We start from the raw sequence: 27,742 nt of genomic DNA, 5'->3' as shown, positions 1-27,742 counted from the left end.
TATATAGGCTATCCCTCTATCCACTAAACCACTATTGCTTTTGTATTGTACGTATATAAAATTAGAACTACAAAAGCTGCTCGATCTTGCTACGTTGTATGTTATGAGAAAGTGACTCTCAGACAAAATTTCCAAGTCCACAATTTCTCTGAATATCGCGTCGACTAAATTTAAAGGTGAGAACTTTATTTCATCTATAATTAATTATTCAACGCAAGAGAAATTTCGACTTTCAATCATTGCTTATTTGCTCATGGCATAGGCATTGTACAGACGCCATCTTTGAAGTTGATGCTATGCTTGTTTCCTTGGCTTTTTTGGTTGAAAAGATAGAATTTTCAAAAATTGAGGATTTAATTTAAAGATTATCTCGAGAGCTCAACTGTTTCTAATGGACATTAATTCCAGGATTTGATGTTCAATGAAAGAAAGTGAGTTATCATGGTACTGCAAATCGGAGTAGTCTATGCTTATTGAAGGTCGGGTATGTTGGATGTAATTCCGTTATTCACAATCCTACTTATAAAAGTGACAAATTATTTATGCTTCAGCGTTAAATTAAGTGACCAAATATGGGTTGTTATACCACGATTGAATCACATTGATTTAAACCCCGAACAACTTATGGAGAAAAGCTTGGTGATGATTTGCTATTTTTCTAATTTGACTAGGTTAGGTACTTAGTATTCCGTGTTATAACTTATCTATAGTTTGATCAAGAATAAAAATGCCTTGTTGACGCTTATTAAATTGAGTTATGAGAGTAGGTTTAATGTATTTTTTGTCAGATTAGGTTATCAAATTAAAATTGTAGTTAGACCAGAGCAACCAGTCTCTAAACTCTCCCCTCCTACATTGCTTGTTTTCGGACAAGCCACGAGTGTAACGGGAAATTTTAACCTCATATTTCTATATTTTGTATTATAAAAGTTAACGCTTCCGTTTTTCGAAAAAGTTACCTATAGACCTGTAGCTCGTTTCAAGACCTTTAAAATTATTCAAGTCATACTTTTTTGATGTCCTTTAATCTTGATTGTTCTAATCTGCACAATGTACGTTATCCTCGCACTAGATTTAACGGCGGAAATCACATTGTGTAGATCAACTGGACAATTAGAATTATAGGACATCAAAAAGTATATTACCTACTTATATAATTATGTTAACATAATAACTTATGTTACATCATTTTAAAAGCATTAGAACGAGATAACAACGTTAATACAAAATATTTTTTTCGAAAAACGGAAGCGTAAACTGTTATTAGACAAAATATAAAAATATGAAGTTGAATTTTTTTAATTTTCTGGCTGTGTATGGAAATAACGTCTTGAAAAATAGATTTACGATAAAATGTTATGAGACATTGATTGTAGTTTTATTCATCCTTGGAAGGATAAAATTAATGTCTGATTGATATCCTGATTTGGAACTGACATAAACTCGTTTTATAAAACCATTGCAGTTTCGAATTTTGGAGTGATCCTGGAGAGGAGAGCAAGCAAGAAAGGGAACTATATGGGGACTCTGTGGTCCCAGGCTTTGTACTATGCTTATTAACACCGTGCTAAAATTCAGCTTTCCTCTAATTTGTTTCTCATCAATGTATTTATTGGCTTGAATAAAAAGCTTCCTTGCGACTGAAAAAAAAAAAAAACAATTTGAATGTGGTCAGCCCAGTTCAGTCACGAATCTTCTCTCCAGATCGAACACTTTGAGGATGATTGGTAGAAAGGACTTAGAAGTCCTAACTCCGCCTAAAAAATATTTTTTTCATTTCGTTTCACTGGCTGATAGGTGGGTGAACGGCGCTTTGTTTCCTCCAAGCCCGCCCAGAACAGATCTTTCGGTCAAGATAAATTCGCTTCCAATGTAGGACCAGCCTAATCAGGCTCTCCTATATACCTGAGTCTAAAAAAAAGAATGACCGCCGTATTTGGTGGACTTTTTTTGAAATTTCAAATACAAATTTTAGTTGATCAATAAACAGCTGTTGGGGAGGGTCTTACTATGTCGAAATCCCAGTTCGTTAATTTCTATTTTCCTCTCGTCCACTACACAGGAAAGTCACTTTTTTGTAGGCTCTGGTCCTGTTTATTATAGGAGACCTATATTAATGCTTCTGAATGCCAATTATGTGTTATGTCGCAGCTTGTAGAATTTGTTACAATTTATAACGTTTAAACTTTAGAATATGGGTTGTGAGATACTGCAGTAGTATTATACTATTTGGTTTTTAATTTTGATATATGAGTGGCTGCACTTAAGTTCAAGTGCCGTGGAATTCATCTTTGGGGACTTTAAGATATTAATGTAGGTGAAATAAAAAAGTTTTGCACAGATCATACATTCTAACTATTCTAATTGTTTTACGTGTTTTTCTTTGTCGCTTTAATTAGTAGCCTACTAGAATAGTTGAATCTTACAAAGATGAGGAATGCAATAAAAAAAGTTAAAAGTTAGAATTGGATATCTATTGACATATTTTACAAACTATGCTAAAAATGAATTTTTAACAAAAAGTTGATATGATTTCGGCAAGACCGTTGACTGCAATTAGTCACATTATCGACCATTAAATTACCAAACAATTTCCCATGACATTTTTAATTCTGGCAATAGTGCAATACTAAAATAAATTCAAAAATGCAGTATTTTACAAATTACAATCTATACACGCAAAAGACAGGGACATGAACTGTTTAGCCAGAGCCCACGGTTGAAGAACAAAAAGACTGATACAAACTGGTTAAATGAAAAAAAGTGAAAAATCAAATTTGTTTGGGAGAAGAGTGCACCAGTACTGATACCAAAATGTCGATAATACCAAATTTTAGTTTAATTGTTACAATCGATACTAAAACTGAAATAAGTAATAAAAAACTTACTAATACCTAGTATTTAGTATCTAAAACTGAAATAAAATATTCAGCTACTCAATAATATTTATATAAGTGATCACAAGTGCACTGAAAATAAATTACAGTCTTGACAACGGTGATTGATGAATTTTAACTCTAGTCCTGCTCCATTGTCCATTGAGAAGTGACATTTGATCTGCGGCAGCACCAAAGTCCTCCTATTTCACAATATTCAATTATTGAATATACTATTATAGTTTTTCATCCCATTGGTTTTCCAGTCAATAACGAAGAATCAAGTATCTAACTAATGTAGGTGGAATACCTTATCAATATTAGTAATTTGGTTTCTAGCGGTTGTCAAGTAGGCTAGACTCTTTTAAGCAAAGCAGGCATTATGATGAAGTTTTTTCCTAGCTGCTTCACGTAGAGTTTTTTAATCTTACATTCATATTAACTGTCTGAGGACCCTGCAAGATTAATCAATATCATGAACAATAGACAAAGTATTTCTGCCTGATATGATTGTCATGATAAGAGCAAAATTTCAATGTATTTAAAATGGATTCCAGCAATATGATTTGATGATTTTTCAGAACATGTTTAAGGATATGGGAGTAACTTGTTGAAACGAAATAGATTTTTTCTGATTCATAAAATGCGTTGTATTGTAAAAACAATTTTAAAAGAGGAAATTATGCAGCCGCCCTTAGTATTTAGATATTTGATAGTTAAATGCAATGTAGATTTGTAGAAGTGGTTGATTTCGTTGAGCAATCGTGTTATCACTCACATTAGATTACAAGTTATGATCTGTCCGGTCTCCCACTGCAAGACTGACTGCTTGAGTGACGCTTTAGATAACTGACAGTTATGGGTTTTATGAGTGTACAGTAGCAGTCAGCCACATAGAATTAATGTTTCGTAATATCAATGTACCAGTCGAATTCTGCAATCTTTTTGTAACACATCTCGTCTACAGTTTACATCTTGAAAAAAATGTTATTCAATGAATCAATGTAGCTGAGTAGAGGCTTTCTCAAAGCTATTTAAAGCCCCAAATTAAAATCGTAGGTTCTTTTATTTGTTGGTTCAGGCTTAATTATTACAAAATAATTTTAAATGAGCCATTATTATTGTTCCCCCTACGCACAAGCCTAAAGCTTTTGTGGTCATCACCCTCAACTTCTTAATTAAATTCTTAATTGCTATTCAATTAAACTCTAAACAAAATTCTTATCTTAGTTACATTAAACAAAATTATATCAAATTAAAACTACCTTGCAATTATGTATCAATTATTATTGTTCCCCCTACGCACAAGCCCAAAGCTTTTGTGGTAATCACCCTCAACTTCTTAATTCAATTTTCAATTGCTTTTCAAATAAGCTCTAAACAAAATTCTCATTCTGTTACATTCAACAAAATTATTTTTAATCAAACCATCTTGAAATTAATTGATAATTATTATTCCCCCAACGCACAAGCCCAAAGCTTTTGTGGTCATCACCCTCAACTTCTTAATTAAATTTTCAATTGCTTTTCAAATAAGCTCTAAACAAAATTCTCATCCTGTTACATTCAACAAAATTATTTTTAATCAAACCATCTTGAAATTAATTGATAATTATTATTCCCCCTACGCTCAAGCCCAAAGCTTTTGTGGTCATCACCCTCAACTTCTTAATTCTATTCTCAATTGCTTTTCAAATGAGCTCTATAAAAAATTCTCATCCTGTTACACATTCAACAAAATTATTTTAAATTAAACCATCTTGAAATTAATTGATAATTATTATTCCTCCTAAGCCCAAACCTCTTGTGGTCATCAACCTAAACTTTTTAATTAGGCTATTCCAATAAGCTCTAAACAAAATTCTCATTTTAGTTGCATTAAACAAAATTCTATTAAATTTAACCACGTTGAAATTATTTATCAATTATTATTTCTCCTACGCACAAGCCCAAACCTCTACTGGTTATCACCCTCAACTTATTTATTAGGCTATTCAAATAAGCTCTAAACAAAATTCTTATCTTAGTTGCAATCAACAATATTCTATTGAATTAAGATTTAACTCATTTCGGACTATTTGTAACCTTATCTAAATTTGGGAGAGGAATAGTACAAGGTTACCTTATTTTTCTCTCCCTATCATTTTAATGATGTACCTACTTATTGTATGAATCATTAAAACCACCTTGAAATAAAATCTCATTGTCACATACATTCTCCTGGCATTGTTCCTGTTGAATTATATAATTTTACCGCGGTTAAATTTTATTGGATTTTCGTGCTACTGGTCGAAAAATCTAGAATCATATTTTTTCGCCATTGGTTTTGATTACTGCTATGACTTTGTTCATCTATTAAAAATTTGATAGTTTTGAATCAGCCAACCTATTCTTATAGAAATTGATCGAATATATCAATCAATCTTTAGTCACAATGTTAACCCTTTTCATCACGAGTTATGTTATCCTGATACAGGGATGTTGGTTCCCCGATAAATACTATAGAAGAATATTTAGTGAATGATAAGAAATTAATTCTCTCTGAATTGTTGAATTCATTTTTACTCGAAGTAGATAGCTGTCGAAGCTGTTTGTTGAAGCGATTGGTGGGTTTAGTTTATCTCTAGTGAAACTTCGTTATCTTTGTCAGGCAATTTCTTGTTTTTGGCTTTACTGTTGGCTAGTCAATAGGAATCCTTGATTCTGTCCAGTCTTGTAATAACGGTCTCACTGTACGCACCCTTCTGTTCCGAATGACTTCATGACAAAAGGTAAATTCTGTCGGTTTCTTTTCAAATTTATTTCTAATATAGTATATTCAATTGTGCTATCCAATAGGGAATTAGGGTTGAGATAATACTCTTCTTTTTATTTCATTCTTTGTTAGAACTCCTAAAATATTATAGACTTCAAATTCGTTATTTGGAACATTTTCGTATATTTAATAGTGAATGACTAAACTTTCATAGATTTCTAAAAAGTATTAGATTTGAGTTCAGGCTAAATAATAATTGAAAATTCTAAATATTGAATTAATTTGATACCTTTAACATAATGCTTTTATTTGCTTCGAAGACAGGACAAACGTGTAGATTCTTGTAGCCTCCATCCAGAAATGGAAAATTGAATAGTTATTTTAAATTGATACCTCAATTCAATCCTGGATAATTTTAAATTAGTAACTCAATAATCACATAAATAAAAAATAATCCAATAGACTGTTCCAAACTTGAAAAAATAAATTTTAGAGTAAAATAAAAATAGTTTTCGAATGTTGAAAGAACACGTGGCGGCAGCAAAGTATCTATTGTAATTTGAAAATTTATATTTACTATCATTTGATTAGCTTATTTTAAATATCGAGCTTAAAAGTGTTGTTATAAAATTAATAGAGAGAATAACTTCCTCAAATAGAAGTAGGGGAAAAATAGGATAGAGACAGTCAGCATGCTCGAAAATCCTGTAGTGACCAATATAGGAAGAATTGTAATTGAGTAGTTGATACCTTTCAAAATAGAATCTTAAATTCGTAATGAATAAAGATTATCATTTTAAAAAGTTGATAAGTGTGATTCCCAACTCCCAATTTATTTCATGATGCACGTGTGAAATCATGTTCATGTCAATGATGTTTGTTTCTCCTGACAATATGCACTAATACTGTCCCCACATTATAGGATAATTCGACATTTAGGCTTATTTAAATTTTTGGTTCATACAAGTTTGAAGTGTTCCTGATTTTTGAGTTTGATATGAAATTTTGAATTATATTGTGTAATTGATTAAATTATATTATACGGAAATTATATTGTGTGAAGTAGAGCAGATGGTAGTTGAACAAGAAAGACTGGAAAGGGTTAATGTTGAGCATCCTCTTGCCTCGATTTATTTTGCTTCAATATTATTGATACGCTATTGTCTGTAAAAGAACATTAATAACTTTGAAATCACTCAGATGCAAGTTGGTATCGCGTTGTCCAGTCAACAAGCGGTCACCTGTCCATGGTCTGTTCCTTATCTTCTCAAATTGAAGAAATGCCATACTGTCCAATGATTTCCTGTGCTAGTTAATAGTATTTGAAAAATTAATATTCATATTAAATAATAATGATATTGTACATCTTTCTAGGCTGCTTGAAGAAATTTTCACTTATTTCTTTCTTGATATCATTTGATTATTTTCACTTTTCAATCGATTCAATTAAATGTTAAATTATTGGCATATGTTGTAAATGTTAAATAGTTTTGAATTTGACATTTTTAATCCTACTGCATTTTTTTAATGGGAAGGTGTTCATATGATACCTTATTTCGATACAGAATTTGAAGAGAAAATGAATGGCGAAAACCGCACATTGATATCTAAACCGTTATTAAGTTATTCAAATTCAAACATACTAATGAATCGTTCAATGAAACCTACTATCAAATAAACCTTGTAAAAGAAAAGATAAACTGTTTCCATATTTTTCACCAATCCTGTAGATATAAAAGTGCTTTATTGAAAAAAAAAACAATAGTTTACAATAAGTATTACTTAGAATATAGCTTACATTATACACCTTGGTCTAAAACCGCCAGCCACACCTATCCTGTAGTATTGAGTTAAAATTGAAACAATATTATTTATCATAAAACCAAATTGATGGTAATAATTCCAATCTGATTGAAAAATCTATCCATTCTCTTGCATTTACTACACATTTAATTATAATATTCATGAATAAAATTGGAGCTTTTTAATTACAGATGAGCAATTGCAAAATGTTAGTCTATTGATAAATAATAGTTTATTTAAAAAAATGAACTAATGACAATTTTCTTTTGTTGCAGCGTATCAACAGAGTGAATTGTCTCCCAGTGATGGTCGAGTCATTATACACATGAGATAGCAGAGTCGAGGACATTTCGTTTACAAATTTTAAATTTAGCGTGTATTATAGAAGTGTTTTTCTTGTTTTAATAAAAGAGATTGGGTGCGTGTTCCATCTCTTGTGTATATAATAATAACAGAAAGACTTTAGCCGTTTTTTGCACGGCTTCTGTGTTATATAGTGATCTGTGATTTATTTAACGATGATGACGGAGAGTCATCTAACTAATCACATTGCGCTCCAAGGCAAAAATCAAATGAACAATACGGCACCCGGAAAATTGTAAGCATATCAATCTGTAATGTGTGTGTTTTGTTTCTATATTGTAATTTTCTTCACTTTCTTAACTGACTGATCCAATTGGATAATATTACTTGATACTTCATTTACTTACTACCCTAATCTAGGTGTTATATGATGAAGCTTAAAATTACTTCACTTATATGGGCTACTCTATTGAAATTAATAAAAACAATATACAAAACTTGTAGTACCCTTTTATTAAAACATTTTAACGACTAGTTTCGACCTACTATGGCTATTTTCAAGTTGAAGTAAAAATAATCAATTTGATCTAGTATCAACTTGTTTATTTTAATTCGAAAATGGCTAAAGTATGTCTTAACTAGTCATTAAAATGCTTTAATAAAAGGGTACTACAAGTTTTGCATATTTTTTTTATTAATATGATGAAGCTTTATTAAAAATTATGAATGAATTCATCATTTTTTTTGATGCTATTCTTGGTTTCGAGTAACATTGAGTTTCTATTTTTACGATTTACTTACTATCCCAATCTAGGTTTTATATGGTGAAACTTATAATAATATTAATCCATTTTTCAGTGCTATTCAAAGTTTCTAGAAACATTGAATTTCTGATCTGTACCATATATCTTAAATTTATTATTACTTGATTGCATAATTTAGAATTTAGAATAGTTTTTAATCCGTAGGTTGCTTCTTATGGAAGTTGACATTTTCTAAGTTTCACATAGTTATCTATTATCGAAAGTTTTATTTTAAACTATAAGCATATTATTGCGTGATAAGAGATGTTCTGAGTAGACTGGAATAATGAATTTGCTGCATGTCGCTTATGCATTATAGCTCATTTCTAAGGTTAGGTGAGCAGAGTTATGCACGATGTGTTTTATAAATTACAAAGTAGCCTACTACTTATAGTACCTATTTATTTGATTTAAGACGAGACAATTACAAACGCTTGGCGAGTATCTATTGTCCAAAACTAGTGGTCTCTGAAAAAAATGAAAAAAGGTATTAATATTGTTATTTGTAATTAATCTTTCAAGTAGACTTATCAAAATGATTAAATGGTATTTTCATAATTTTATAAAGCTGCTTACACTTGATCATTTTCAAATAAACATTCAAATTATTATTTTTAATATACTTTTCTTCAGCTCTTTTATAGTACTTTATTCTAGAGAGCATTTGGCTTGTGTTTTATTAGGCCACCATTCTCGGCTGGTACTAAGTACCGAGCGAGTTGCGGACACTTGGCCGCACTTGGCTCTTATTGCGCTCATCACACTCAAGTTCATACACAATTACTTCTGACTTGGAGGAATATGCGGCGCAGAGAAATGGAGGGAGATCAGCCAATTACAGTAATTAATAGAGTCATAGGTAGAAGCGCAGTTGCCAATTTGTCAGTCGGCTGACTGCTTTTAGACACGAAACTTTGCATGTGTAGCATGAGCACATGAACAGTCACTAGAAGTTGGAGAACGCTGGCCGCTTCAAAACGGCAACATCTCGCCTCTGTATCCCTCCCGCTGTATGCTTTCTCTGCTGCGCATGTTCCTCCCAAGTCAAAAGTTATTTTGTACGGACTAAAGAGTCGCCAGTCCGGCAACCAATCCTGGTGACTCACAGCGTGCTGCTCTACACACGCTATACGCGCATATTGTATATTGGCCAATGGTTGTTCTCTAGTGTATCATTAGCGTGCCAGCCTGATGGCCTAATGTAATACAAGCCTTAGGGTTCAACTTTTGCAACAGTGTTGGTTCTTTTTACAGGGACATGGAAAACGAAGTAGGATGGAAATCAAAGCTTAGACTACCTCCACCAGACAGAAGGATCAAGACAAGTGTGAGTGGAAACTCCTCTAACTTTTCAAACCTCCTTTCCTTATCATTTTGTCTCTTTCACAAAAGAATATTTTGTTGAACCTTTCTTAACTCTGGAATATATAGTTTCAGTTCTTAATTTTCAATGTAAATCAATCTAAATGAGAAAATATCAATTGAATAATTATTTATTTCAATTTAATAATCATAAATGACATATAAATTCACTGCCGTATTTTTATTGTCTTTCTATTTGAATACATTTATTAACCCTGCATTACACGCGGCCCATTTCTATCGTATGTTACACGCGGTGATCTGACAGATCACTCCTTCTAAAATCATCATTTTCTCTCATTTCTTGACAGATAAGGTATATTGGAGGTCTTGGATTGATAGAAGATGATTCAATGATTATGTTTTATGAGTATATATTGTCAAAAAGTCATCAAGTCGAAAAGTAAAAAAGTATCCTCAGTACAATCACTCTGGCATCTCATACGAGAATGTTCCAAGCATAGTGGCTTCTTATACGCATGGCTTCTTGAGATCACGCGGTGATCTCACAGATCAAAAGTTGTATAGGCAGACTTCAATATGATGTACAACAATAACAACTGGACTGACTCACTCCTCAATCATAGTTAGAAAGGTAATGGAATGCTGAAGTCAGTGTTGCCACTCCGATAAATTTTGCGATGCAAAATATCCCTTTCTGATCTCTCAGATCAGCCGCGTGTAATGCAGGGTTAAAGTAGAAAGGGCAACATATTGTGTTTTATTTAATATGGAGAAGATATGAAACATATCTGATAGCAGTGTTATTATTACTAGCTTTCATTTTAATACATTCTAGACTTTCATCATCTGGATGGAAGAATTAGATCACTAGAGCCCAGTTGCACAAAAGTCTGTTAAGTTTTAATCGTGATTAAATGCCAATCAGAAAAGCCCTCTTCAAAAAAGCCTTCTTTGATTGGTTCTCGTGGTATTAAATCATTTTTTAAATTTAACAGGATTTTGTGTAACCGGGGCTGATTCTTATAAAAATAATCCACAGTTATTTTTCTTTCCAACAGAAATTTTCTATACAGTACCGTATTGTAGTTAGCATCAGATTATAATAACATGTATTTTTGTCATTCAACCCCCTCTTTCTCATTCCCAAGTTTTTGGAAATGATTTTTAGGTTTGATTTTGAATCTACTTTTTTGAACTACGAGTAATCCACTATAATTATCACTCTTATTCTTTTTTCGTTGTACAGGACGTAACAGACACAAAGGGCAATGAATTCGAAGAATATTGCCTGAAAAGAGACTTGCTTATGGGTATTTTCGAGAAAGGCTGGGAGAAACCGAGTCCTATTCAAGAAGCTAGCATTCCTATTGCGTTATCCGGTAAAGATGTTTTGGCGCGTGCCAAAAACGGAACTGGCAAAACTGGTGCCTATTCGATACCTGTCCTGGAGCAAGTTGATGCATCAAAAGATCATATACAAGGTAAGCTGACTATTTATGTTTTTATGAATTTGAAAGGAAATAGATATTGAAGAATTACAATTCATTCTTTTAGTGACAAAAACTTAAACCTAACTTTCCCAATAAACGTTTAAGGCTGTGCAAAGGCTAAAAATAAACTTTCTACTCGTGATATTTTTAGATTTGTATATCATCAAGCTATCAAAATGACATTTTTTTCTCAGGAAAACATTTTTTTCCGATCAATACTTTTTGAGATATGAGCGCCTGAAGTTTGAATTTTTGGGACAGAACATTTCAAATTCGGTAAGATATAAATCCATGAGATTTAGAGGATGGATTCTTTTTTGTATTGTTGATCCAGTAAAACAAAATTTGTTGAAAATATCAATTTTTGAAAAACTTATTCAATTTACCAAAAATAACTCAACTAAAAGTTATCTTTAATAAATTGAATAACTATCTTAAATATTTATATTTTCAGAAAATTTTTGTTTTACTAGATCAACAATACCATGAAGAATCTATCCTCCAAATCTCATGGATTTATCTCTTACCGAATTTGAAATGTTCTGTCTCAAAAATTAAAACTTTATGCGCTCATATCTCAAAGAGTAATGATCAGAAAAAATGTTTTCCTGAGAAAAAAATTTAATTTTAATAGCTTGATGATATACAAATCGAAAAACTTCACAAAAAATATCACGAGTAGAAAGTTTAATTTATTTATTTTTTTTTTTATCCTAAAGTAGAAAGTATATTTGCAGCCTTAAGTGTTTGAGTTGGAACTGCCGTGCTACCAATTTCTCCTAATTCGGTTGGATAGCATTTTTCACCTATTAACCTAATGAAAGTTATCGGCTCCAACGTAATAGATTCTTGATAAACTATGAATGGATCTATCGCCTATGAATGAGAAATCCAGTTTTCAGAGCAAATCAACTTATAATCTTCAGAAGAATTTTGGCAATATACTACACAAATACACAAAGAACAATATCTTACACGCTTAAGCATCTAAAATCATTACGAGCTAAATACTTATCCACTTATATAGTTGAAAAACAATGGCTATAGGCTTGTAGACACACAAATCAATTAATTATAGACAAAATAGAACACTATAAACTGTTCAAAACTCAATTTAAAACATTAATAATTCACTTAAACAGAAAAATATTCAGAGAGCACAAAATTAGAACACACGCAGCCAGCCATCATTTTTAGAGAGAAAGCCTCCTCGTCAGAACAAAAACCACATCTCAAAATCAGTGTCTACGTCATGGACACGTCACCAAAAATGTATAAATTACAAGTTTAGAATTCACATTTTACATTTGTTCTCAATAAAACTTTATTTTGAAACTATTATTTTAAATTTTTATATATCATCTCTATTTAAATAATCCATTTATCTGTTAATTCTGTCAACTCAGCCTCGGTGACACCATGGAACATGCAACACAATCATTTACGATAAATTCTCAGTCAAAAAGTTGTCCGTATATCGATTACTCTGATATTTACTATAAAGTTTTATAGATCTCGAATTGAAGATTCGATTCCAATCGAGAAAAAATGTAATATTACAGAACTAAACGACATTGACCTGTCCTACTCCAGACTGTCAAAAGCACATGAATGCTTTTTCATACTCTAAATTTAATCTAAAACTTTTCAACAGACTGCCGATTTGTGTTCGTGAGCTGGAGTATGTAGGAAGTTTTGTAGGCTCGGTGAGAAACTCATCAACTACCCTCTGTACTCATTGAGAAAGGATGAAACCAGTAGACTTGTGGAACAGTTTGAGACTGTTCCATAGTTTGAGTTTCCACTTACATGAATCTAACTGTCTGCAGCCATCTAAGTTATTTGTGTTTTAATTTTTTTAAACTTTAACGAAGTCTGGCGACTGCCGGTCATGGACTGAATATATTGAATTACTGAGTAGAAACTATCATTCTCTGCATTTGAGTTTTAAGTTTATAATTAAATAAAAAGACTAAGAAATTGTCAAAAACCACAGATTTATTGATAGTTAGAAAGACCGGGTTCGGTTGTTACACCATTGTCAATCTCTGATAAACTCTGAGTTTTCTAACTATCAATAAATCTGTGGTTTTTGACAATTTCTTAGTCTTTTTATTTAATATGAATAATTACCACAATATCAACTTCTCAACTACGGTACACAAAAAGTTAAGTTTATAATTCTTTTTTAAGCTATCTGAAGTTGACAGATGAAAATCGTAATTGCATTCATTTTTATAATCGCTATATATTATTTGGTTTTACTGTCAGTTGGTATGACTTATAAAGTGAATAATATGTAGTTTTTATAAGTTTGAAAAGATAGTTATGTTCATAAACGAAAACCACTTTCCACCATATAATTTAGCAATTTTATTGAAAGTTCTACAAAGTGGTTTTAGTCAAGCTATCAAGCTTATTAACTAACACTCATCTGTGTAATTTTAAGTTACGATATTTGATGAACATTGAAACATACGATTTAAAGTTGAACTTGATCTTGTGGATATTTTTACTCTTTCCTTTTTTTGTATATACATATACCGTAACCGTAGCTGATATTTTTGTTAATATTTCAGCACTTGTGATAGTTCCAACCAGAGAACTTGCCTTACAAACAAGTCAAATATGTATAGAACTAGCTAAGCATATGAATGTTAGAGTAATGGTGACAACTGGTGGAACAAACTTACGTGACGACATTCTTAGGATCTATCAAAAAGGTGAGCTAACTCAATTCGTCACAAATGACTGTGGAAATTAGTATTTTCTGTTATTGAAAATTAATCAATTCAAATTGAATCATACTTATTTTGCTTATAAAAATGGTAAACAATACGGTAACATCGCATGATACAGTTTTCTTTTCATACATAATTCATTTATTGTATTATAGTTTCAAGTTCTTGAAATACACTTGTACAGTTCATGTGTACTAGTCTAATTGAAAACGCAAACTTCTTATAAGATTATGAAGCGAAATCAATTATGGTTTACAAATTTCTTGTGTGAATGGATACGATCTTTTATTTCATTCTGAGATATAACGTTTTGAATAATTCAGTGATATCAGCATGTAAAATGTAAGTAAATGTATGATACAGAATCACCTATTTGTACTTTCCTTGCCCTATTACCATAGGTAATTGCTTTCTGAAAAAATTAAGGTACCCCAATTTCTAAATTTCTATACGTTTCAAGGTCCCTTGAGTCAAAAAAAGTGGTTTTTGGGTATTGGTCTGTGTGTGTGTGTGTGTATGAGTGTATGTGTCTGTGTACACTATTTCTCATCTCCCAATTAACGGAATGACTTAAAATTTGGAACTAAAGGTCCTTACAATATAAGGATCCGACACGAACAATTTCGATAAAATGCAATTCAAGATGGCGGCTAAAATGGCGAAAATGTTGTCAAAAACAGGGTTTATCGCGATTTTCTCGAAAACGGCTCCTACGATTTTGTTCAAATTTATACCGAAAATAGTCATTAATAAGCTTTATCAACTGCCACAAGTCCCATATCTGTAAAAATTTCAGGAGATCCGCCCCATCTATGCAAAGTTTAATTTTAGTTTCCCAATTATCAGGCTTCAGATACAATTTAAATTAGAAAATTCAAGTGGAAAATATTGAGCATGAAAATCTCTACAAGTAATGTTCAGTAACATTTTCATCTAAATTTGAAAATAAAGTTGAAATTCGAGAAAATGTGATTATTCAAATGCAAACTTTTGGCAACTGTTGATTCTATTAAATCATTCACTATGAAGAGATAGCAGACCTCGTGTGTCTCCAGCGTTATTGTCCTGTGACCAGCTGGCTCAGATCTTTAAATATAGTCGACTTGAGATGCGCGTGAACACTAGCGTCAGGGGATCAATTTTCATAACGGCAAGGAAAGTTGTGTGAGTGCACCACACAAGATTTTTCCATGCGAGTTCTCGAATTATATTGGTATTCAAAATTTGTGAACTTCAATAATGTCGAATTTGAATGGTCCTGGAATCTGGAATGTTTTTGAAATAATAATCTAGCTTTTCAATAATATTGGTAGTTCCATGTCATTGTGATTAGTACATTGCATCCAATGAGTTCTAATAAGTATTTCCAGTATCTCGAAAACAATTACAAGTAGGCTAACATAGAATCTGATTCAGAAACGTAGATCATCTTCAAGGTATGGTAGCGCCCGACTGTGATGCAAGCGTTGTATTTTGAAATTGTCATTGTTTGTTCAACGTTTTATTTAGTTGAAATTAAGATAAATTTCTATTTCAAATGTTTCTGTTGCAGTTCATGTTATCATTGCCACGCCGGGCAGAATATTAGATTTGATGGACAAAAATGTTGCTAACATGGACAATTGCAAAATTTTAGTATTGGATGAGGTGAGTCACGTCTCATATATTTATCTTAAATTTTGAACTCACTATTCCGTATTGTTTATTTTTTCTAAAAATTATATTTCATAGTGAGCTAGATTTTAGAGTACCTTACTATTATGATGATGAGATAATCAAACATCCATGCCATCGGCGTGATTCGAACCCACGAACCAGGCGGTGCTAGCAGACCGAAGTTTGTAACGTTTCTTACCTCTAGACCAATCCGGCCGGCAAGATACAAGCGACGGAAGTCTGAAATCACTATGAAAACTAAATTATTCCTTGCTGTATCATATGATTTTGTCAATTGACTGTAATGTTGGTAACATCTTGAACTTTGATATTGTTTGATAATTTCAGGGGGTTCAGAAATTTTAGTGAATAAGAAATTGAACTGCAATTAAAATCTTTAATTTTACGTTGGTTCAATTTATAATTTTTGCTTTATGCTTACAGGCCGACAAGCTCTTATCGCAAGATTTCAAGGGAATGCTTGACCATGTCATCTCTCGGCTTCCTCATGAACGTCAAATACTGTTGTATTCAGCGACATTCCCTCTCACCGTCAAACAATTCATGGTATGTCTGTCATCCAGTTATAACCCCTTAATATTTTCGTTTTTTAAGTTATTCGTTTTTTAAAAAGGGTGTCAGTAATCAAGGATTTGTTGAACTTGAAAAATGTTCACTCGAAGTAAATCCTTGAATAAAACTTGTCAACTGATAGTATTGTTTTGAAATTGAATGAATGCCGTTCTCATTGTGCCTGAAATGTGAAAAGAATTTGCTCTATTATTGTTTATTATGTATAAGCTTTTAATTTGTGCTTGTATAAAGAAAACAATCTGATGGATTAATTAGTAGATGTAATCAATCGCAGATTTATTTGAATATCAATTAACTTAATTATTGATATCATCAGTAACTATTTGATTTACATAATCTTGACCTCGTGTTTTTTCTATCTTGCAGGAGAAGCATTTGAAAGAACCATATGAAATAAATTTGATGGAAGAACTCACATTGAAAGGAGTAACACAGTATTATGCTTTTGTCCAAGAAAGACAGAAGGTTCACTGTCTAAATACTCTATTCTCAAAGGTATGTAAATTGAAATCTATAATCATGAACCGATTTTAAATTTGAATTTTTGTAATAAGTTCACTATAATATGACATTTGATTGAACTGCGCTAATTTTGTATTTATTATCGAGACCAATTTGAAGTTATTTCAAATTTGAGAAGATACTTGAAAACTCACTCCTCGTTCTGATGAACGATTTCTAATCTTTATTAGATAATGGTGAATGAACGATTTTGAATTCACTATGTTGGCAAAATCATAGAAAACACAGTATTGTTCAAATAGATAGACTGTACTCGGGTCGGAAAACCAATATTAATAAATTATTTGTTGAATATTAATAATTATTATTTAAGAGATCGCGGACGTCCCAATTGGAGATAGGTTGATTTTAGGAGGCACAGACGTTCGGAACAAGTAATAATACCTAATCCGTGAAAGTAAGAAGTTGAATTATTTGTAGAACCGATATCGCGATATGATTGAATCATTTTTATTTGATTCGGTAATAAACTTGTTCTAAAATTCTATTATATCTTGGAAATAAGAAACTAGTTTGCATCATGCTGCTGTGATTAATTTTTTATTTGACTTATACATTCTATTTGAATAAGATTAATGAAGAATGAAAGTTAATCTCAAATTGCAGAAAATTTGAACTGTGTCATTTTATTCTTCGTTCTTGTGTATTGATGGATTTATTTATCATTGATATGAAATGATATTTTTCCTGTTTTTGATCAATTTTTATTTTCTAATTGCAGCTGCAAATTAACCAGAGCATAATTTTCTGCAACTCGACCCAGCGTGTGGAATTACTTGCCAAGAAAATCACAGAACTCGGCTATTGCTGCTACTACATCCATGCGAAAATGGCACAGGCTCACCGTAATCGAGTTTTCCACGACTTCCGTGCTGGTCTATGCAGAAACCTTGTTTGCTCCGGTAATTTACCAATATTTTTGTCAGAACATTCTACAGTATCAGTCAACTTTTATACTCTGATCACTTATTTATTATTTTACAAAGGCGACTTTCTAGAATTATTTTGAGCCTAGGTGATGGGATGAATGATAATACAATGAAGGTAGAGTTATGAAGGAATACAATTTATATGTTATGCTATCCACTCTGATGTCCGGTCATGAAGCAGGTTGAGACTTGGGCAAAATACACAAATTGTGCGGTATTGCATGCATTAAACTGAATTAGATTCAATGATACGACATTTCACTGACTGTCTTGTCATGTTGAACACATCCACTCATATTGGCTAGTGTGAAAAGATAACAATTTCGCACAATTCTGCAACGTAGATTTTGTACATGTCCATAGCCACCTCTAATACAAGGCCCTGGCCTACGACATTGCAACGTCGCAGTGTAGGCCTAGAATATACATGATTGGTGAAAAAGATTTTTTAAAATACCAGCTGATCTTTTTCACCAATCGTGTATTAGGTTCTAGGCGACGTTGCAATATCGTAGGCCAGGGCCTTTTATTAGAGGTGGCTATGATATGTCTCAACTTGTTCTATTCAGAGTACAGTATAAGTTAATCTCTTTCCCTTCATTGATAAGTTAAGCGGGCTACTCACTATCCGATTTCTTATCCAATTTGAGGTCTAATATTCAATATTGGATTCGACATCGGATCGTGAATGGAGTTGTTGATGTTGCACGGACGTGTTGGACAAGTCGGGTAAACTAAAGACCCGACTCGTCAACTTCCCAATTTCATCCGCCCACTCGAGTCGAGTTGGAACGTGAGTGGGGATGTTGGACTATCTCTTGGACAACCAATCGGAGCGTGAGTTGTGATGACAGTCTAACATTTAATGTGACTGCTTTCTCATGTCCTAAACTTTACTACCATAAATATTAAAGTGGGAATTTTTAAGTGGACATTTTAATGTTAATTTGAATAATTCTGAATGGAGTTCATTCAATCACTTTGATTATTGACTACCATTATATGATTTCTTTCTTTAATCTTAGCTTGAAACCAAAAGCTTAGGGATGAAAATTTGAAAGTAAATTAACATGTAACTTAATTTCATTTCTATCTAAATTGAGAACTTTAGTATTTACTTGTGATTCATAATTATAAATATCAATAGGTTTGTCTTGTGTCATGTAATGAGGAGGTTGTGAATGAAAGTCATTCATAATTTCGCTCCTGGGTTTTGGAAGATTTTGTGTTATAAATAGTCACGGATAAGTAAAAATTTTGTGTTTATTTCATTATTAATTGTTTCTTGATCACGTTTTATCATTTTGTTCTAGATTTTAATTCTTAATTCTATTTTAAAAAGCCAAACACCGTTTAGAGGTTAGTTTGAGGTTAGGTTTTCGAGATTTAAAAATAAACATAGATAGTTTACTTGACTAAAATTATAACCAAATTAAAATCCTATCATTTATAAATCATTTATTATTATTGCAAGTAATATAATTTCTTAGATAGGAAGATGAGCTCAAGTAAAACACCGAAGGTTAATAATAGAAATGTAAACATTGCGGGAGTACTTACGCGTTCCCAAAACCAAAATTCAAAAACGCCAAAACCAAAAACCCCAGTTCTTCAAACTACTTTAGCCGAAAAAGTTGCTCAACTACAAAGTAGCCACACTAATTTAAAAAACCAATTAGAAGTAACTTTAAAAACGTCTGAGGAAGAAGGTTAGGGATGGTAGAAGAAATTAAATCTTTGGAACTGATTATAAAATTACAAGATGAAGACCATAAAAAAGAAATACTAAATCTAAAAAATCAATGTAGTCTAATGTCGGAGGAAATAAAGAAACTAAAATCTAAATTTGATAATACTAAATGTATGATAGAACCTCCGTCCAAATGCAAAAAAATAGAATCTAACCTAAATGATGGGAAATGCTCTGAAAATGGTCGAAATAAAACGTACAGTGAGGTTTTGAAGACAGCAACCAAAAATATAGCTGAGGGAAATAAAGATAGGAAAGGGAGAGTTCTGCTACTGACGTCCAGTCATGGACGTGATTGCAGTGATCTCCTTGATAAAAGATTAAAAAATAAATTTGATGTCCAATGTTTTTTCAAGCCAAGTGCATCAATTAATGCAGTTGTAGAGTCAGCTAGGGAACAAACTAAAGACTTTGATGAAAATGACTATCTAATTGTACTGGGTGGCTCAAATAATATAAATGAACCTAACTTGAATCATCTTCCTCAAGTAACAGAAAAAATCAAGGAAATTGTGCCACTCAGCAAAAAAACAAACTTAATAATAAGTACTATTCCTAATAGGTTTGATAGGCCAGAATTAAATGAAGCAATCATTCGACAAACAAATCAATCCATAATACAATCAACAGCCTAAAAAATAAGAATTCTAAACAACTGGGGATTTGTTTTCTAAATGAAAGGCTGAAAAGACATAACTTCACTAATCATGGGTTGCATCTAAATCGATCTGGCAAAGTAATCTTTTGTAATAGATTGGCAGAGCTGATTGAAAGCCGTTTGCAATCCTCTGGTTTAAAAACAGTCAAAAAAACAAATAACGATTTTTTAGTAAATTGGCTCAAAACAGGGAAAGGGAAATAGCTACAAATGCTAGAGATAGAGTAGCACAAGATGGTAAGGTTTTTAGTATTTATCATCAAAATATTCAGTATCTACGCAACAAAATTGACAGATTAGAAGTATTTCTTAAACAGGAGGATCCTGACATTGTTATTTTCACAGAGCATGGCTTAAAAATAGAGGAAATAAATGAAGTTAGGATTCCAGGTTATTCACTGAGATCAGAATTTTGTAGAATAGCTCATAGAAGTGGTGGTGTATGTATATTCACTAGCAATGCTAAACATACCCAAACTTATGAACTGGATTTTGTTAAGAGATTTTCTGTTGAGATGGATTTAGAGGTGACGGGACTAAGGTTAAAAATTGATGATCGATTTGAGGTAGTAGTGTTAGGTATCTATAGGTCACCAAATGGAGACTGGCAAAAATTTTGTGAGCTGCTCCATACACTTTTGGAAATTACAACCGCTCGTTTCACAAATGTTATAGTAGTAGGAGATTTCAATACCGATTTTGTCAGGCAGGATAAAATGACAGAGGATATTAGAAATATTATTAATATGAATAATTTAGAAATTAAGGTCCACGAATATACAAGAGTAACTCGAACTTCACAGACAATTATTGATAATATCCTCACAAATATAGAAGGTTGTAATGTCAGGTTAGGTAGCTCAGATCTATCAGATCATAACTATCAAATTTTAGATGTTAAGTTGCAGGGCCAGAATCCAAGCAAAAAAACTTTTGTGAAAGAAATTCAGCAATATGAGCTAGGAAATATAAATTGTTTGAAGCAGAAACTGCTTCAAGAAAATTGGAGTAGTGTTTATAACAGTCGTAACCTAAATTACAAATATAAGCAATTCATTGATACTCTAAGATTTCACATTAGTGTATGCTGTCCGATAAAAAAAGTCAAAGTAAAAAGTAAATTAAACAAAGTAGATGAATGGATAACTGAAGATATCCTTACTCAAAGAAATATTGTTAGGGAAGCTTATGAGGAATTTAAATTAGTGAGGGATGTTCCGAGTGAGTCAAATACAAATGTCTAAAGAAAAACTATGCAAAAGAAGTGAGGAAAGCTAAGTGTAAGAAAACAGCTGAAATATTAACAACTAGTACCAATTTTAACTCTGCTGTTTGGGAGGTAATTAATAGAAATAGGAGAGCAGCTCAAAAGGATACAGTTACTAATGTCCCTAGGATAATCGATGAACATGGAAATTATATGGATGATAGTATAGACATTTGTAACTTTTTCAATAAATATTATCAACAGGTTGCATATAATCTCCAAAAGTCACTGAACACTAATACTTATAATACAACTACATTAAATGCTGAGCCAATTGAAAAGGTATTTAAATTTCATCCATTATCAAGAGATGAGTTGTCAAGAATAATAAAAAATTTGAATAACAAAAAAACAGTAGGTTTGGATGGGGTCTCAAGCAAAATTTTAAAAGAATGTGAAAATGAATTACTGGACCCTTTATTGCATCTCCTTAATACTTCACTAGAGCAGGGTATTTTCCCTGATGATCTGAAACAAGGAAAAATTTTGCCAATTTTCAAGAGCGGTGATTCTGAAATATAGAACTAAAATGGTTTGAATCATATCTCATAGGTAGAAACCAGTGTGTTGAGCTTACCAAGGTGGATGGGAATGAAATAGTAAAAATTAAATCTCAAAAACTGGAGGTCCAGGCTGGAGTACCTCAAGGCTCAATTCTGGGCCCCTTACTGTTTCTGTTGTATGTGAACCAATTACCAAAAGAGTTAAAAGATCACAGAGCTCTGTTGTTTGCTGATGACACATCGCTTATCTTTAACAATTATTTATTAGATAGTCTAGAAATAAATGCTTTTACTGGAGTACAGTCAATTGTCCAATTCTTGAAGCAAAGGCAATTAACAATAAATAGTAAGAAATGTCAATTCCTACAATTCAAAAGTAAATATAATTCAGTAGAGGATAGAGAAATAAATGTGTTTGTAGAGGAAAATGAATTAGACCAAGAAGAGAAAGTAGCATTCTTGGGAATTTTATTGGACAGGAAATTAACATGGCATCCTTACATTGAGAGGATATGTAATAAGATATCATCTGGGGTATTTGTCCTGCGGCAGCTTGCTAGGCTGAATGATAAAAAACTACTGTTAACTGCTTACCATGGACTTATACTATCTCATATTAGGTATGCTATTTTAGTATGGGGTAATTCATCTCAACAAAATATGGACAGAGTGTTTAAGATTCAAAAGAAGGCACTCAGATGTATAGAGAAAGTATTCAGATGTTCATGAGTATAATACGCGAAACAGAGCAGATTACCATATAATGGGTCACAATAGTAGGTTATTTGAACAAAAAGGTATGCTATTTTAGTATGGGGTAATTCATCTCAACAAAATATGGACAGGGTGTTTAAGATTCAAAAGAAGGCACTCAGATGTATAGAGAAAGTATTCAGATGTTCATGAGTATAATACGCGAAACAGAGCAGATTACCATATAATGGGTCACAATTGTAGGTTATTTGAACAAAAACCAGATTATATTGGTAGGAAATTTTATAACAAGCTACCTCAAATCTTGAAAAGTAATGATGATTTGAAGATTTTCAAAAAACAAATTAAAAAATATTTAGTTGATAGAGCTTTTTATAGTGTACAAGAATTCCTTTCAAACCTAAACTAGGTTGAACTACTTAGTGTTAGAATTATTATGTAATAACATGACTTGTCTTATACTCCATGACTGGAGTCTTTAGGACGTAATCTTAAAAAAAAAAAGACTCTTGGTCTTAATACTGCTCCAACACTGTTGGACAAGAAATCGGATAGAGACTTAGGAACCCCCATTACTATCCCGTTGTCCTCATAAAATTGTAATTTTTAAATTCGAGATGAAAACTAGAATAGTTCAAAAGTAAATAAATGAAACTATTACTCAGACTATCTTGTCTGAGCTTAAAATTCTGTTTCTAATATGAAAATGCAATGCTCATGAATGTGAGTATTTCATGTGTAACAACATTATCGAGATAATCTCTTTGGTACAATTTTTGTATCTCCTGCTGAATTGATCTCTTGCAAAGAAAAAGTGAACATTGAACCTTGGATCAAGATTTTGTAAGAAGGCAACCTACTTACTTTGGCATAAAGCAAGTTCAATAAAAGTGGTCCTTGGCACCATGAGCCAAGAAAACAAGTGTCATCTCGTGCGTTACTTATATAGCTCCAATCGTTTGCAACTCATTGCACCAAATGTTTGACAACAGTCGACTGTCCTTATTTACTGCATAGCTCATAGGAAGAAATAGCTCCGAGTTTTTATGATTACGGTACTCTTTTATTGTAGAGTAGAATGTAAGTTGGTTGAAGCGTAATTTTTTCTAGATGGAATGAATTTTGTGTTACAGATTTGTTCACCCGAGGTATCGATGTGCAGGCAGTGAATGTGGTCATCAACTTTGACTTTCCCAAAATGGCGGAAACTTACCTACATCGAATTGGTAGGTCAGGGAGATTCGGTCACCTGGGAATAGCGCTCAACCTCATCACCTATGAGGACCGTTTCGCTCTGCATCGTATTGAGCAGGAGCTGGGCACTGAAATTAAGCCAATTCCAAAGGTCAGTAAAGTGAAAGAGTTTAACCAAATAAAATGCAATTTTACATTTGATCAGTTATTAAAAACTGTTACATTTGGAAAGAGATATTCTTGATTTGGTATAGGAAGCTCATTAAGTCAAGCTTACTTTTTCACAACTCTTGAAGTACTGTAAATTATTTTGGGTTCGCATTTTTAGTAGGCCAAGTGCCGGTTGCACAACAGCAGGTTTAATTTTAACCGTGATTAATTTCATAAGAACCAATCAGAGAAGGCTTTTAGAAAAGACGGCTTCTCTGATTGGTTTTTATGAAATTAATCACGGTTAAAATTTAACCGGCTGTTGTGCAACCGGCACTTAGCCTGGCCACTAACGGTAGGACAAGCATGAACATGGCATATACTCATGTCATTAATTGTATCATCATAGCGGAACGCTTCGAGCAAAATTTTTGAGATTTAAATTTATATTTGTATCATCACAATTATTTTGCAATTTTACAGTGGTTTATTTATTGTTATTGGTTGTTTATTTTATGTTAGAAGCCTCTTGCTGATGACAAAACATGCATGATGACCGTGTGTGTGTGTGTATGATAAAAATGCATGTAAACACATGTTTTATCATGCATGTCCTACCTTTATGGTCTCTTCACATCTATTGGTTTTTATTCATTTCAATTTTACACATTATGCTGAGCTACGCTGAAATACGTCTTCAGAAGACTTAGGCGTCCTATCTCCCAAAATTGAAAGCTACGCTACGCTGATGTGAACGCTGATATAGCTTACAATGTTAGCTACGTCTTTCGAAGACGTATTTCAGCGTAGCGTTATGTGAAAATACCTTTAGTAACCTGCCCTATACAGTATTTGGGCCAAACATACTGTTGACATAATGTCACCCACAGTGTTGTTATAAGGCACACTCAGTCACCATGGTGGAATTGAACAAGTTTCGGTTTGATGCGAGCAGACGCAGCACATGATATCGACTTACTAACTACTGTAACATGCAAAATTAATGAAATTTCAGTGGGAAACTAAATACGATAAAAAAGATACACCAAATCTTTTCCATGTAAGCTGGTAATCTTCTTTGTCAAGTTGAAAACTCTTCAAACTTTCCTCGTAGATCACAATTATTTGATCAAAGATGATTATAGACCTCTTCACGCTTAGCTATGCTACGCTAAAATATGCCCTATGTTAAATATAAGCTACGAATCTGATTGGCAGATTTGTAGCTTGAAGAGACCCTTAGATTAAGGCCAGTATTATGCTGTCATGTTAGACGAAGTTGAGACTTTCTTGTAGATTTCTGCCTGCCAAACTGCTATAGCTATGACATGTCATTTTGTTGTTTCAGGTGATTGATCCGGATCTATATGTTGCCAAACTCGACGAAAGTATTGAGGATGCCAACGTCAGCAAGTAGAACGAGCATAATACTCTCTGATATGCGCTGCCGCCCGCCAAACAAACAAAACTTTCTTAGAGACTATGGTTCATCGAAAAATTTTGATACATTTTATATATACTATATAGTTATATTATATATAGCGTGTACATAACAAGAACGTGAATGAATGTTGATTTTGATTTATTTTCATTTTGGAAAACAAAACAATATCCATACACGGTGAATTCAAAATAATGTATTGTATTGAAGAAGAAAGAAATTTCTCATTCCGTAAATTAACAGTTCTGAAATTTCGTAAATTCAAATACCAATGATATCTTGGAGGAGCTTCATTAGGTTTCTCCCCTCAGTATTTTTTTTTACATACTCATCTATTTATTTATTTACTTTCAAGTGGTATATAATATGAATTATTCATTTAACATCTCAAGGATCTCGTAAATCATATTCTATATTACTTGAATATTGAAAAATAATCCTAGCATTTCGATAATTTTTTTTCTAATTTGAGAAATTTTTTTCTTGAGTCATTATCCATTGTACAGCCTTTATTATATAAGTTACACTTTGAATAGTAGGAAAACAAACTCGCAAATCAGTTTTCCGCCATGTTGAAACCAGTGGAACATGTACACGCGCTTATGTTCAGCTCCACAGTATGGTTTCAAAAATATTGTAAATATTATATCTTAGTTTCTTGTAAAGAGTATATAAGCATACTGTTATTAGAAATGATTCGTACGTAATATGAGGTATATTGTAGCACAAGACTTTCTAGCTGTGAAATAAAAGAAGAGAATTTATTTTTTCATGGATTTAGTCAGCAGACAAGAAGAGCAAGCATCGACTCCGATGTGAGTGAAAAGTGTCGTGCAACGAAAGTGAAAGTGAACGTCGAGTCAAGTCTCTCAACAACATAGTTCAAAGAAACTCAGTCGAAAATGAAGTGTATGAATGAGTGAGTCTGAATATGTTATTTATGTTTTCGTGAAGTTCTCTGGTACCAGTACCACGTGGAATTGCACGATTTATCATCACAGAGATCCTTTTATTCGGTAGTGACAGCAGCTACCGAATATTTTCGACTCTTCCATCTTTTGCTTTGCTTCTCTATGCAGTGTTGTGAAGGGTATGCAAGCAGAGATGGAAGAGTGAGATTGCTGTAAGTAAGGCTTAGCCATGAGAATGCAGCTAGCCATGTCATGTGGTCTTGTTTGTTGGTCTCCACACTACAACTGCAAGACTAGCGTTGCGATCCCCTTTTATTTCAGTTAATTGAAAAAATAAAGATCATGAGGGTAATGAATGATAAGCAATTCATCATGTTGTGATTTACTTCGATCGTTTAAAAATTTGATAATTAAATAAATATAATAAAAATAAGTGTGCCTTCTGTTGTGGTTGTAAAACAATGTTATAAATATTCTATTTTGAAGTTTGAACTGACAATTTTTTCAACTCTACAAATTGTTTTTTTAACCTTGATTGATAATTTAAAAACAACTGAACAAAAATGACATGGGATCGCTCAAATTATTCAAAATTGAAAAACAACCACAACTTATAAATTGAATCAATAACTAAAACTTTGAAATAAATGATCAAATCTATTAGTTGTAATTAGATCCACTGAAATATCAGAATTTTTTCTCTGATTTACTATATTTTCATTTTCTAAATAATTGTTATGAAACTGATAAATTAACCTCTCATGAGGTTAATTTATTCTTGAAATTTAATGCATTTCTTCTCGAGGAAAACTTTTCAAAGTGCAAAAATATATTTCAGTGGGTCACCAAAAAAAAAAAAAATTAGTAACATCTTACTTATTTATTTTAAATGAATTCAAATTTGATTTTAATTTTGTCCAGTGTATTTTTTATTTCATTAAGAACAAATTTCTCTGTTTTTATTTTATGTAGTTTTATTTTTTGTCTCCTCCGGGAACCGGGAATTACTGTTAATTTATTTGAGCAAATTTCAAACACTTTTTAACCCTTCCAAGTTTGAATTCATTTACTTTTAAATGGTAATAATTTTTGTTGAAAAAATATTGTGAAAAATAGAATGGAAACTTGCAAAATTCTTATTTTGATATTGTGAAATTCAAGGAATTTGTCTGTATTTTCCAGCTTCCATAATCTTATTATCTTGTCTTCCGTATCTCTCTCACTCTGATGTTCTCTCTCAATTCCAATGCTGTTTAGTGCAATAGGTCTATCAAGACCTAGCACGTCTTAAAATCGATCTCTCTCACACACACTTTTTGATTTACGTAGATTCTGTTGAATTTATCAGATATTATC

General features: G+C 32.3%; 1 protein-coding gene across 4 annotated transcripts; it reads left to right on the top strand.

Moving 5' to 3' along the window:
- The first annotated feature begins 15 nt into the window (after positions 1-15).
- LOC111046605 (ATP-dependent RNA helicase me31b) lies at positions 16-27,742 on the top strand. 4 transcript variants are annotated; one of them, XM_022332187.2, is made up of 11 exons: positions 16-176; positions 7,710-8,032; positions 9,795-9,867; positions 11,113-11,347; positions 13,936-14,079; positions 15,650-15,744; positions 16,198-16,320; positions 16,714-16,842; positions 17,591-17,771; positions 23,824-24,035; positions 25,383-27,742. In XM_022332187.2, the coding sequence occupies exons 2-11, from the start codon at positions 7,953-7,955 to the stop codon at positions 25,449-25,451; spliced, it is 1,341 nt and encodes a 446-aa protein (XP_022187879.1). In that variant the 5' UTR covers positions 16-176; positions 7,710-7,952; the 3' UTR covers positions 25,452-27,742. The 4 variants fall into 4 exon arrangements, with proteins under 4 accessions (XP_022187879.1, XP_039284691.1, XP_039284692.1 ...); XM_039428757.1 differs by lacking the exon at positions 16-176 and adding an exon at positions 266-431; XM_039428758.1 differs by lacking the exon at positions 16-176 and adding an exon at positions 277-484.

Source organism: Nilaparvata lugens, chromosome 5, assembly GCF_014356525.2.
Source record: "Nilaparvata lugens isolate BPH chromosome 5, ASM1435652v1, whole genome shotgun sequence".
Classification (NCBI taxonomy): domain Eukaryota; kingdom Metazoa; phylum Arthropoda; class Insecta; order Hemiptera; family Delphacidae; genus Nilaparvata; species Nilaparvata lugens.
Note: the sequence above shows the minus strand (reverse complement) of the source record. Positions and strands in the feature narration are given on the sequence as shown.

Coding starts and splice junctions, on each gene's coding strand:
- LOC111046605 (XM_022332187.2), top strand. CDS start 7,953: ATGATGACGGAGAGTCATCTAACTAATCACATTGCGCTCCAAGGCAAA. Junction 14,080..15,649: donor TCTTAGGATCTATCAAAAAG/GTGAGCTAACTC, acceptor TTTCTGTTGCAG/TTCATGTTATCATTGCCACG. Junction 16,843..17,590: donor TAAATACTCTATTCTCAAAG/GTATGTAAATTG, acceptor TTCTAATTGCAG/CTGCAAATTAACCAGAGCAT.